This window comes from Lycorma delicatula, chromosome 3 (genome assembly GCF_047948215.1).
Source record: "Lycorma delicatula isolate Av1 chromosome 3, ASM4794821v1, whole genome shotgun sequence".
Lineage (NCBI taxonomy): Eukaryota > Metazoa > Arthropoda > Insecta > Hemiptera > Fulgoridae > Lycorma > Lycorma delicatula.
This window is the reverse complement of record NC_134457.1, coordinates 166,554,956-166,568,464: the sequence shown is the minus strand read 5'-3', so window position 1 is coordinate 166,568,464 and position 13,509 is coordinate 166,554,956. Positions and strand designations below refer to the sequence as shown.

The following is a 13,509-nucleotide window of genomic DNA, read 5'->3' as shown; positions in this document are numbered from 1 at the left end:
GAATATAATGAATGTGTAGAACATGTATTGTAAATATATCCAACTCGCTAAGTAGTTGTTTACAGTACTATGATTAATTTTTGATGTCATACTTCTTATAACATTTTTTGCAGAATCTTCTCATCATCAAAATGACTGATGTAAGGTCATCAGTTATGGGTTCTTGTAAACCCATAACTGATGGGTCTTTTCTAGAGCATTATAAACCATTAAAAGTACAGTCGGTTATATCCCAAGTTACATAATCAATTTGTTGGTTTGGATAACGTAGATGAAATATTTGGAAGGAAGTATATAATGAATTCTTTCTTTTCAACCATGTAGATCTACAGAAACATCAGAAAATGATAATTTATCAATCATTATATCTGATTTAATTTATTTCAATTAGTGGGGTGACTTCCAAAACTAAAAATGAGTCAACTGCTTTGTGAGATTTTCTTAGATCTAAGATGGATCAAATATGCACAACCTCTAATTCAGTTTCCCTGTCACTAATGCCCAGTAAAAATCTTTACTTGAATTGATATTTTCATGATTGATACTTTCTTGTAACTATCTTTAGAGTTACTGACAAGCATTACGGCTAACAATTTAATTTTTATTCTCGTTTATAAATATGCTAAAGTTTGTATACTGGAGTTGGTTTGTATAAACTCAAGAAACTTACCAACATAAAGCATTAGATGATTTTGTGCTTCAACAAAATTTATATTCTTTGAATCCAGTGAATTCATTATTTTCAGTGTGTAACCGTGCACCCATGGTGTTGATATATATTGATTATCTATTCTAGATACCTAGTAAAATTATAGAAATAAATTACAATTAATATTTAAATTGTTCATATGAAGTACTCCTACATATGATTAAATTTTAATTACATATATACAATATATGTTATAACACATTTATGGAATTAGTGCACAACTAATTACTGCACCACTAATACAGAAATTGTACTATCTTTACAACTTCTAGGTTGTGCTATATAAAATATGAAAATTAACATGTTACGGTATACATTTTCTTTTACAAAAAAATCAGTTATTAGAAAAATAGTCAATTAAATAGCCTTAGCTTACTAAGATTGCCTTTCAGCTGGCTAGCATGAACTAAAACAACTGCTGATATACCAGTTTTCTATTTATTGATTTTTTATCAATTGTTCCAGTAGGATACCCAGGATATATGTTTCTTTCTGAATTGTATTTTTCCCAAACAAAAGAGTTTTAAAAAAAGATGAAATACTGAACTAAATGAATGTAAAGTTTTTTTTCTTCTGTACTGTAGAGTAAATATATATTTTGTTGTGTGTTCGCGGCTCGATCAGGATATTGATAGGTTGATAATTGCTAATTATCAGTTATATAATTAATTATACTATATTATATAATTATTAATATATATTATTTAATTATATATAATTAAAATTTATTGGTTTAAACAGACATGTTACCTTTACTAAAAAAGAATCCCTTTTAGCCCCTTTCTGGATTCCTCCCGTTATATTTTCTACTACTTTCTTCTTAATTCGTAGGAATCCGTTACTTAGGTCCGCTATACCGGTCTTGTTACAATATATTTATGTTAGTATATATACTTTATTTTATGATATTGCTTGTCTTAAATATAATTATGTTGTCATAAAGTAATATTATTACTCAATTCATATAAAGATAAGATAATTATTGAATTAGGCCAACACAAGTACATTTTGAAGATCATAAAAATAAATAAAGTCCAAGTGAGAATTATTCAATAAATTCTTAGATGAAAAAAGGCATTTGTTCAGAATCTAGTAATTTATTTCTTTGCTGTTATCTATGATAAAATAGTTGTCTACAATGTAAAATAAAACAATATTAATTAACTAGATGTATGATTGTGGTTAGATTTAAGGAGTTCATTTAAAATCAATTATTTAATTAAAAATATTAGGTCTTTTTTTGTGTGTTTGTTCTCCTGCTCCCTTGGGCCGGCTTAACAATCAAGTATTACTCAGTCGAGGGGAATGTTCTTGCAACTCTAATGAACCTCCATACCTACCGGCAGTACGTCCAGCATGGCAGATCGACTCACCAGTTCCGGATCTTTTCCTTATTCTCATCTTGCCTCTGCCTCTAACCGCTAAGGCCAGGGACACCAGGTCCTGTCCCAGCAGCCGGGTCTCAGTCTTTTTTTTCCTAAATAACTCCTCTTATTTCTTGTAATCGTATAACCTCAGCCATGAATCTCTTTATTGTCAGCAATTCCTGTGTACCTCTCAACATATACTTCGTTGTAGTTCCGGGGTAATCTCTTTTAAGTTATATCTGGCTTTTAGACCCTCTCAACGTGCATATTCAAAAAAGATTAGGCAGGGAATGTCCTCTTGACCGCAGTACATATAATTTGAAGGCTCCTTTCTTTTAAACCTGTGTAAGTATGTACCAAATCCTTCGTGACCAGAGAGGAATTGTGACAGGTACCCCATGTCACCGTGTTTTTTCCCCAACCACGGCCCTAGCTCAGGATTAGTTTCTTTGTCCATGCCCCAGTGGTAGCGGTGTTCCACTTAAATTGCCATTCTTGTAGCAAGAGATTACCATGTCATCCCTGTCCATGCCCTTATAGATCAATTTCATTTGGGTAGCCCATAACTGGATCGGCGGTACTCCGGCCAGGACTCCCACCGCATCCGCCGATATAGTTCGATACGCTGCCACAATCCTTACATTCGTCTCTGCTGTGGTGTTACATCTTCACATTCCTCTTACTGTTTAGTGCCGAAAACCAGGCAGACATTGCATACAACACTATAGAAGTCACTGCTATCATCAAAAACTTTCCTTTAGCTGCTCTGGATCTTCACTTGGCACCCCATCGCCCTTTGTGAAAGGGCGTCTAACCCCATCGATGGTAACTTGAATTCTTCTAATCTTAAGTCAGCCTGCCAAAACCATAAGTTGCATTTTTTGTGGAGCGATTCATAGCTCCCTTGTCGCCAACCACATGCGTATTTGTCTTATGGCCCTATTCGCCTTTTTCTCCACTTCATCTTCTGTGGGCCGATCAATGAGCATCGCGAAATAATCGGCATAGACAACGAGTGTCATCCCCTCCGGGAAACCCATTCTCAAGCCCTCATCAAAAACCAGGCTCTACAAGAGGGGGCTCAGCACTGTTCCTGGGGGAACCCCCACACATCTGGAAATGTATTTCTCCTTCTACTAGTGTCAGCAGCTCTCTGTACTGTAGGCAATTACTTATTGAGACTCTTAGGTTTGAAATATTAGGTCTGAAATTGTGTAGTTCATCTAGTAATTTAAAACTGTTTTATACTTTTTAATAAATCTGAACAAATATTTTATCTACAATTGTTTCAGTCATAACCTCAATCACCCTAATAAGCAGAATACTGGGATATATTCTAGTTTTATTTAATATAGTTTTAACTATTATTTTTTTATTCATTAATAAATTATTCATATGGGAATCAAAGGCATCTCCCTATACAACAACCACATTGTAATACAAATTGCACCAGGGTAAAACATTAATATATTTTAAGTATATTAGGATAATATTAGTATAATTTAAGATTTTCAAAAATTTTTTTTATTTATTTAAAAAATTATAATAAAGTTAATTTTTTAACAAATTTTGAGTTTTTAGAATAAAAGTTTTAAATGACAACCCTATTTTAAATACTAGTCAATAATTACACAAAGATATTTTATCTGTGCTCAAGACTCTGGCAATTTATCAGTTTAAAAATTTATGTTCAGGGTGGAGTTTTAACTTCAGTGTTTGATTTTCCAATATTGTTAATGTTAAAATTAATATATTTATTTTCATTTATATTTAAACTTAAGAGATTATTACCAAACCATGCTTTAATTGTACAGGTATAATATGCTACTATAGTATTGATCCCTTTGGTAATACACAAAATGTTAGATTTGTTGTATTATTTGTGAATTAATGAATAAAATCTGAACCTTTATTATAAATAACTTCTCATCAACTAGAAAACTAAGCTACATACTTATGTCTCATACATTAACACATGTTTATGTCACATTTTATGCTTTTTCTCAAAGATTGTATTTTTATAACATTTTTACATTGATATTGAGAAATTGATCCTACTGAGAAGTTTTGAATAAATTACATCGTAACTATATTGTATCTCTATTACTTCAAACTCACTATACAAAGGTGATAATACTCTCGGTGATGAACTCACATGATGATCTAACCATCACATGCACCTACCCTGTTCTTTAAATATTAAATGAATTAAACTTCACCAAAACACAATCATCAAATCCACTATTTTATTTATTATTTTTAACTAATAAACCATTCCATTATTTATTAACTCTACTCAGAACTAACTATTCTGACACTGAGAACTTGTTACCCTTTACAAATTTTATAGTAACAATACAACATTTGTCAAGTAATATTTTTCAATATAATATATAATTAAATTTTTAACAAAATAATTCACTAGATTCTGTAGTTATTTCCTGCTTTCTCTACAACATGTTTAAATTTTTATCAGGACATAATACCTTTATAATTATTACTTTAATTGTAAATGAATTTTTGAAATATATAGTTTACTCATTAATATAACAAATTATCTTCTATCAGCCTTCACTTTATTTAAAATTTTAAATTACTCTGTTTTAACTATTATTTTTTTATTCATTAATAAATTATTCATATGGGAATCAAAGGCATCTCCCTATACAACAACCACATTGTAATACAAATTGCACCAGGGTAAAACATTAATATATTTTAAGTATATTAGGATAATATTAGTATAATTTAAGATTTTCAAAAATTTTTTTTATTTATTTAAAAAATTATAATAAAGTTAATTTTTAAAAAAAATAATTTTTTGATGTTACAATTTTATTTTACTGAAGGAGATAGTTTTATATGTTTGATTAGTTTCTATTTGATTCTTACTTGACTGATAAAAAAAAGTTTAAGATAAATTGTTTTCCTTTTCAGAGCATAATGCTAGTGAATTCTAATGCTCACACAGGGATACAACCATGTAAAATTAAAGAATTAGATAATAATGACTTAAATCTTATCAAATGAAACATAGTTTTATTAACTTTTAAGGTCAACATTAATCTCTTACAATACTTATTTTTATGTTACTATTCAGACAAACTAAAGTGACAATTAATTCCTGAAGATTTTCAACTTATATTAATATTTACTCTTAATCTGACCTAAAAACTTTACTTGTAATCTGTACCTGTTTCAGCTCTTTCTGAATGAGATTATAAAATTTTTCATTATATAATTTCAGAAGTTGAGTGGATGCAAATAGATAGACATTCAACAAAAAAAAGTCAATATATATCAAAGTTAATAAGAAGTTTCAAATTGCAGTACTTACGATCACATGGTAATTTTTGTCATCATATGCATTTAATTGAGTGATTTTGCTTGTTTCAATTCCATACAGTTTTTTGATCAGCAATATTATTTGTTCAATCGAGTGGATGTAAGGTTTCTGTATATCAACAATGTTATTGCTCATCCCTTAAAAAATGCAAAAACAATCATTAAAAATGATAATAATGAAATTATAAATAATGTCATCTCAATACATTTATTTACTCTGCTTCATATTTATTGTTCATATTTATTCAATTTATTGTTAGCAATAATTTCATTTTAATATTTATTTACTGATATAAATCAATCAGGGTTCTAAGTTCAAAATAAAACTAACACCGTATATTCTAAATGTTTAAGACTAAGTCAGGATCACATATTTATAATAAGCAAACAAGATAGGAAATGTAAAAAAATTAAAAATTTAAGATTTAGTAAAACCATACAAAAATCTACCATAAATAATACTTCAGCATTTGAAACAATTTTGTTTTGGACTAACAATTTATAATCAATCAACATATGGCTTTAGGAATCAGAACACTAAGTATAGGTATTGTCTATAAATTTATCTAAAAAATGTCTCAAATAAGTATATAATTTGAAAACATTTTAAAAACATTCAACAAATTCAAAATAATCAGGCTAAATTTTTATATGTATAATTTACAACAATCTGATTGCCATTTCCAAGACACATCTTTACTCCATCACACATTATAATCTTCATTGCATGAATAATAGACGTTTCTCTCTGAAAGTACTAAGAATCTGTTCAGATTCTATGAAATGCCAGTTAGGTCTTAGATTTCATGAAAGGAAAATCCTGAAATTCACCTCCCCGTGGTAGAGAGGGGACAATGATTGTACATATTATACTGATGTTATTGAGGGGTTGGTTCTGGTGGTTAATGTATTGTAGCCTCATACTGTTCTCAGAAGGAAGCGAAGTGTCAAATGTTGCCACACCTTCTCTTTTTTATTACCCTTCTCATTTCTCTCACTCACACATTGTCATCAATCCAACAATTTTCTTTTTTGAAAGTTAAGTGTCAGCTATTTCCTGAAATATCATTTTTAATTTAATGTTTTTGGTATTATTTTTTTTTATTGTAGGCTTGTTATATTTTTTTTTAATAATTTTTATATTTTTTATAATTATTTACAGTAGGCTACAATATATTTATTTTATTTTTACATTAACAATTTACAAGAGTTATTAATATTATAATAATCACTACAATATATTATTTAAATCGAGGAAAACAACTACCTTACAATAAAAACAATTATAAATAAATGTTGTGCATTATTCATCAGAAAGTGGTTGAATTCTGTACATTTTATCTTCTTCAGAGTCGCTATTGGAAATGGAAGATGAACCAGATGATTCTTCTAAATTTATAATTAAATTGTCTACGTCTACGTTCAAGGGAATTTCTCGTTCTACAGCTTCATATATAACTCCTCTAACATGTTGCACCACTTTTATCCAGTCTTGAGGGGTTACATTATTTATTCCTTGCAATGTAATTTCTTCTACTACTATTATTGTAAACTTTTTATTATTATTTTTTATGTTTCTCTTGATGAGACTCCATATAATTTCAATAGCATTGAAGTGACAATGACAGGGATGCAATCGGATGATTTTTTGACCTGCTTCTTTTCTGTATCATCTATGTTGTAGGTAGGTCTTGAAGGTTTTTCCTGAATAATTTTCAAAAGTTGTCCTTTGGTCACTGAATGGTTTACATTGAACTAATGTGACTCGCCAGTCAATTAACTCATTTTTGATTAGCAAAAGTTGCTGCTTTATCTAGTTGCGCCAAGTGAAATGATGTATTTATCATTACTATGATGCATTTATCATTACTATGATGCTACTCAGTTTTAACTTTTTTTTAAATATGGTTCATTTCTTTGAATCATTTTGTGAATGTTTCATTATTCATCTCCTTGTAATAGTTGTTCGTTTTCTTTTATTTGAACATTACAGCATTTCATTCACCAACCCATTAACTGTTCCGGCAAGACAGACAATTAATCTGCCACCTCGACCAATAGACACAGCATTAGTAATACAATCAAGAGTTTCATCAGTCCATGCTTTTCGATTTGGGTGGTTAGCCATTAATCCAAGTATCATCTAACCAAACAATTTCATTAAAATTAACAATTTCCATTTACTTCAGAAAAATACAATGATGAGCAACAATATTTCCTCTTTCAAGTAAAATTTTCCTACTATTAATTTTTTGGTACTCGAAGACAATATTATACAATACATTAAATAAAAACAAGTATTTTTTGTAAAAAACTCAGTCTCTTATAGAGCTGGATATTCTTTCTTCAAGTATTAGTTGTAAATGTGTAGACGAATGGGATCAGCAGCAAATGTATCTAAATCAGTTACTGGAGAATCTCTTGGTCATACGTAGTTTGTCCGATGTTGATAACTTAGATGAACCTTTCTAGCGTTATGTTGCCAAGAAGTTAAGTGAGTTAGCTTCTGAAAAAATTCAGGAAATTGAACAACATGGTAATGCTTTGTGGCAGGCCAGATGGAATGTGGCAGAAGGCGAAGTTATACGCATGGTCTCTTTCCAGATGTTGTAAGTTTGCAGGGCACCTCTTGGGCAAACCTGAACAAGTACACGATGCAGTATCTTTCTTGATATGGTGCTTTTAGAGACAGGCTGTAGAAGTTTAGCCTGGTGGACTCAGGAATGTGTCCACAATGCAGACTGTTGGATGACATTCATCATGTTTGTATGAATGCTCCAAGTACGAGTTGACATGCATGGAAACTATTTGTCGGCTCAGTATTATTGGGTCATCATTAGATCTCCGTGTTAATTGGTGAAACTAGGTCAAATGGGTCATAATGGAGAACTTCATAAATTACTAGCAAAAGAAAGGAATGCTGAGGGGGTCTAGGGTGTCGCTTGGGATTTCCCGCTTTCTGTTTCTGTTTTAGTTGTGTTAACGTTTTTGTTTTGTATTCATGGCTTTTTTTATGTTTGTTGTTGTTCTTGTATTCTTTGTTATTGCACGTTGAACTCAACTCTTTATCTTTCAGGCAGGTAGTGGAATTCAGTTTATTTGAGACTTTTCTAGTTTCACATCATACTGTATTGGCTTTTTCTATTAAACCATTATTGCTTGATTTTTTGCCTATTTTTTTAATTGATCACCTTTGCGATTTAAAATTTACTTCTCGAAATAACGCGGTTAGCCTACGACGCGGTTGTCACGTAGTCCCCCGATAGCGGGGTAACATTGTATTAAAAAATTTTTATGATAGTTACTTCATTAATTAAAAAGATTGTCTTTTTTTAATTATATGATATTTTAATTTTACATTATGTATATTACAAGTGACATATTTATCAAAAGTATATTATAGTATGAAAATTATATGTATTATACCTTATGTATTATTTATTACCTTAATATAATATAAACATATTTTGTCTTTTTCTGTAATATGTGCATCTTTAATTACTTTAGAAGTATAATTTTGTAAAACTGCAGAAATCATTTCTGAAACTCATTAATTAATTTTAGCTGGCGGGAGAATAAAAAAAAAGAGAACCATCGACTGCTTTGCGGTTGGTCCGTAGGAGCTATATTTTTTTCTGTTTAGCTTCCGGAACCGCCGTAAGATATTACTTCAGAGGATGAATGAGGATGATATGTATGAATGTAAATGAAGTGTAGTCTTGTACAGTCTCAGGTCGACCACTCCTGAGATGTGTGGTTAATTGAAACCCAAAGAACACCGGTATCCATGATCTAGTATTCAAATCCGTATATACGTAACTGATTTTACTAGGATTTGAACCGTACAGCTCTGGTCATTGCAAATCAGCAGATTTGCCAACCTGGTGGTTTCCTAGAAGCTATTTGGCACCAACCCCAAGAGTATTTGGAAGCACCCCAAGAGGGTGATAGCCTCGTACATTTGAAATCATGTTTTAAAACAAACTGAAATTTAGTAATAAATGGACTTCAATTATTATTTAAATTACTTCGTATCACAAGGAGAGAGCTAACAACATTGTTGGTACTGGGATTGATTTTAAAATTAATATGGTGGCATTCACGTTATTATTAAAGTGAAAGGTAAATTGTTACTAATATATTATATGGTCATAAAAATACTTAAGGAGGCTGTCATATTGTAGTTATTTTACAAATTACAGTTATACACAAATAAATAAATCAATGGGCAAGCTTCGACATCCGGATTATTTATTATGCCTATACCATTCTTCATATTCTTATAACAAAATCTATAAGCAACTGAATTACACAAGCCGTTCCAACGTTCCCTCAACTATAAAGATATGGTAAATAATCCAAATTAAAAATATAATTTTTATTTGATTAACCAGTATGCAAGATTGAGTTTGAGGATAGACTTTTTGGAAAAGTTTTCAGATATCTGAAAACTTATTAAAAATACAGACAAAAATTTATTAAGATACAGATTACTGTATTTGAAAGGTTTAAATCCAAAAAAAAATGACTCTTTCTAATTTGGCTGATTCATAATCAAATTACTTCAAATACTGAACAATTAATTATTTGTCATAATGTTTAAAAAGGAATCGCCAATTCTCAAAGTACTAACGTTTTATTTTTCCATTTTATACGCTTTCTGTGAAGAAGTGATATCTCATAAATCTATAATTCTTAGATATTTGCTCCGAACATTGTGTCGATTTGTTACGAATACAACGTTATAAAACAAATATTATTTTTAATCTATAATTTAAGATAAATTTTGAATAGAATAATTACAAATCCACCCGTAATACTGTAAAATTTGATTATGGTTTTTTTTTAGTTATAATCAATAAATTTAAGGTCTTCGTAATAAGAGATCTGAATGTAGGATTTTTTTTGTATTTACTTAGAAAACTTTTCAAATAAAGTGTGTGAAAACCTTTAATGGAAAAAAAAATTGAATAGGCTATCCCTTTTATTTAATTTTTTTGAAAAATAATATACTCGTACACAGTTTATTTCGATGATACGCGTATATGTATCTTCAAACTCATTTGATTCTTAATGTTTATCATGCGTTTTTCCAAGTGGGTTTAAATAAAGGTACACGCTTTCAGTATTTTCTCATAATTTTGATAGCGTGACAAATCGGATTTTTTTATTTATAAAATAAAATTATAACTTAAGTAATAAAATATAGTGATAGCGGATTTACCAGAGTAACATTTTAATTTTTAAAATTTAAAATAAAACAAAAACATTTGGCAAGCGTTTTTTTATAAACTCGTAAAGAAATCGAAATGTGTTTTTTGAATGAAATACAGAACAAAATTTTAATTTTATTTTTAAATAAACACAAATATTTAAACTTAAAAATCTATAATTATTAAAATATTTGCCGACTTACTTAATAAAGCGATATATACTTCAACGACTGTAAGCTACAAAATAATTGTAATATAGTTCCATTAATAAATTTTAATGATTCAGATAACTACAACATTTCATAATAACTGTATTAAAATTAAAAATGTTTAAATAACCAGCAGAAAATAACACGGGTTATGATAACAGTAAGTAGTACGATATATTTACTGTAGATAACATTAAAAAGATCTTTTTGTTATAGATAAATAAAAACTACAACCTGTTCACTCCCATCCCACCACTTCATTCTAACACAATTTTCGTAAAGTTTATATAGATTTTCATCTTCAATGCTTATCCGACAAAAATTAATCGATTCACATAAAATTTAATAATTATTTCACTTACTTTAAGTAGCAACAATTAGTATAATCACAACGAACGTATAATCAAAACGTCTTTAACGCTTGAGTGATGTATTAGAGATTCTTGAAAATCCGTTTAGAGTCAGGATTTGTAGAGAATGATAAGGAATCAGTGTAATATAATAATAAGCACTATTATATATACTTGCACGCTTAGAGAAACGGATACCGCGTATTAACTCTGACAGCTCCCTGTTATATAACTGTGGTCGACCGCTATTCATGTCCATTGACAAACGCTAAATTCTATTAGAATACTGTCCCACTATATATAACTGTCCCACTATATATAACTGTCCATTTTCGTGTAACCGAATGACAAATATTTTAACGCAAAAAATACCGTACAGTATTGTAAAATATAGATTTTATTGATTTACCATAAAATGGTAAAAAATAATTTTTTAGAGAAATTTATCGTGGGTCATATATTTGTATAAAATTTATACAGAAAATTTATCATAAAGAATTTAAATTTGAAGGATGTTTTGTAGAAAAAACTGAGTTTAATTTAAGTTTGTAATCAAAAAGTAACATTTTTTTACATATATTTTTTGATTTGAGTGTTATTTTCTGCCCTTCCTAGCATTACTAATCTAACATTCGTAGTTGTCGCGTTTCTGAGTAACCTCTATTCTCAAAACTACTTTTTGCACTGACTCTTCCCGAGTTGGGATCGTCGAATAAATAGCGTTGTTAAACCTCCTCTCATTCACCATACCTACTATCATGGTCTTTTTTGATTTGTCCCTCCCGTCCTAATGGTTATACAATTTCTTGAAACTAATCCTTCTGATTTTTTTATTTTAACCATTTTAGAGTTTCAACAAATTTTATTACCGTTAGAGAGGGAGGGACAAAGCAGAAGAGGCCATAACAGTAGGGATTGTGAGTGAGAGAAGCTTAACATCTCTATTTATTGGACGATCCCAACTCGGGAAAATTCAGACCTAAAAGTAGTTTTAAGATTGAAGTTATTTCGAAACACGTCAACTACGAAGAATGACGATGCTAGGAAGGGCATATAATATTAGGGAAAATAATATTACATGGGAAATAATATAAATAATAACCGGCCTGTCTAACAGTAACCTGGACCCTCGGGGCTCAGGCCAGCCTAGGAGAATCCCGGAGCCAACTCAGGGACTTCTCGGAGCCTCTTGGGGCCAAGGGGCATACTCCCTGACCACAGAACTCGCCTTGCTCGCCATTCCCTATTTTCCAGGGGGTACCGCCGCCGTGGACACCAGTATAGTTTGCTTCGGTCGTCATTACTGTCTACCCTGGGGGCTCCACCCCCTAGACCCGCGTATTTTACGTTATCTTCGTGGTTGGAAGAATGATGATGATAAATAATTATTGTATTCAGACTTTCTAGAACATGAATACTATACTAAAGTACACACACCTTTGACGACGAAATATTAATAATTTATTTATTTGCCACGGTGGCTGAAATATAATAATGATGTAAAAGGATTAATCTATTTTTTCCTTAATGAATATCTAATTCACAACGTCACCCTTTTTGGGGACGAAGAAATAATGAATATTTTTAATATCTTAATCTTCAAGAAAGGCAGGGCCTCGGTCGATGGCTTACAATCTTCCCTGAAATAAAATGAATGTATCCTGCAAATTTGAAAATAATCGGTCGGTCTGTTTTCGCGTGATGACACAGCAGACGAACTTTATATACATTTCCGAATAATCGTGGTCTGTTAGATGGAGAGTGTACCTGATGCGTGAAAAAGTTTGCCTTCAACCTACTAACTAACCCCGTTGGAATTTTGAAAATTGGACGATTGCTTGGAGAGGTATTATAAGAATACACCATTGCACCTCCCAAAACAGCGACCCTGGGGTTACCCTGTTTGGTACCGGTTGATCCTGATGATTGGTCTAGCCTCCAACGCATAGCACTAGTATAACCTCACACACAGTCCCCACGGGATGCCTATTATTGTTAAACAGAATTTTTTCTTATTTATTTAATATTTTTTTTAACGTAAATTTAATTTTATTATTTTTGTAATATTTAATTGATTTGAATCATTCAGTTCAAACCCAGCTCACACTGAGACAGAGACTCACAGTTCATTAATTTAATTCATTAAAGTTTGTGCTTCAACCCGAAAATTTCCACTACTATATATATATATATATATATATATATATATACTTTCTTTTTTTTTTTTTAAGATGAAATTTATCTAAAAACCTTGTGTCATGCCAAGAAACATGGGTAAATATTAAGTTGCTATTGATCAAGTAGTTTTATGTTTAT

At 30.4% G+C, this 13,509-nt stretch overlaps 1 protein-coding gene across 5 annotated transcripts in view; it reads right to left on the bottom strand.

Moving 5' to 3' along the window:
- LOC142322173 (hydroxylysine kinase) overlaps positions 1–11,441 on the bottom strand; it is a 37,018-nt gene extending 25,577 nt beyond the window's left edge. For 4 of the 5 annotated variants that reach the window (XR_012755793.1, XR_012755794.1, XR_012755792.1 and 1 more), the window contains exons 1-3: positions 11,206–11,441; positions 5,414–5,559; positions 671–800 (exon numbers count right to left, since the gene is read on the bottom strand). Coding sequence is in view for 2 of the 5 variants with exons in the window: in XM_075360943.1 (XP_075217058.1) it covers positions 671–800; positions 5,414–5,557 (274 nt within the window). In the remaining 3 variants the exon portion in view is untranslated. Of the gene's footprint in view, positions 1–670; positions 801–5,413; positions 5,560–10,837; positions 11,142–11,205 lie in introns of those variants that run through there. The other variant, XM_075360944.1, reaches the window with a different exon arrangement.
- Positions 11,442–13,509: the final 2,068 nt, after the last annotated feature.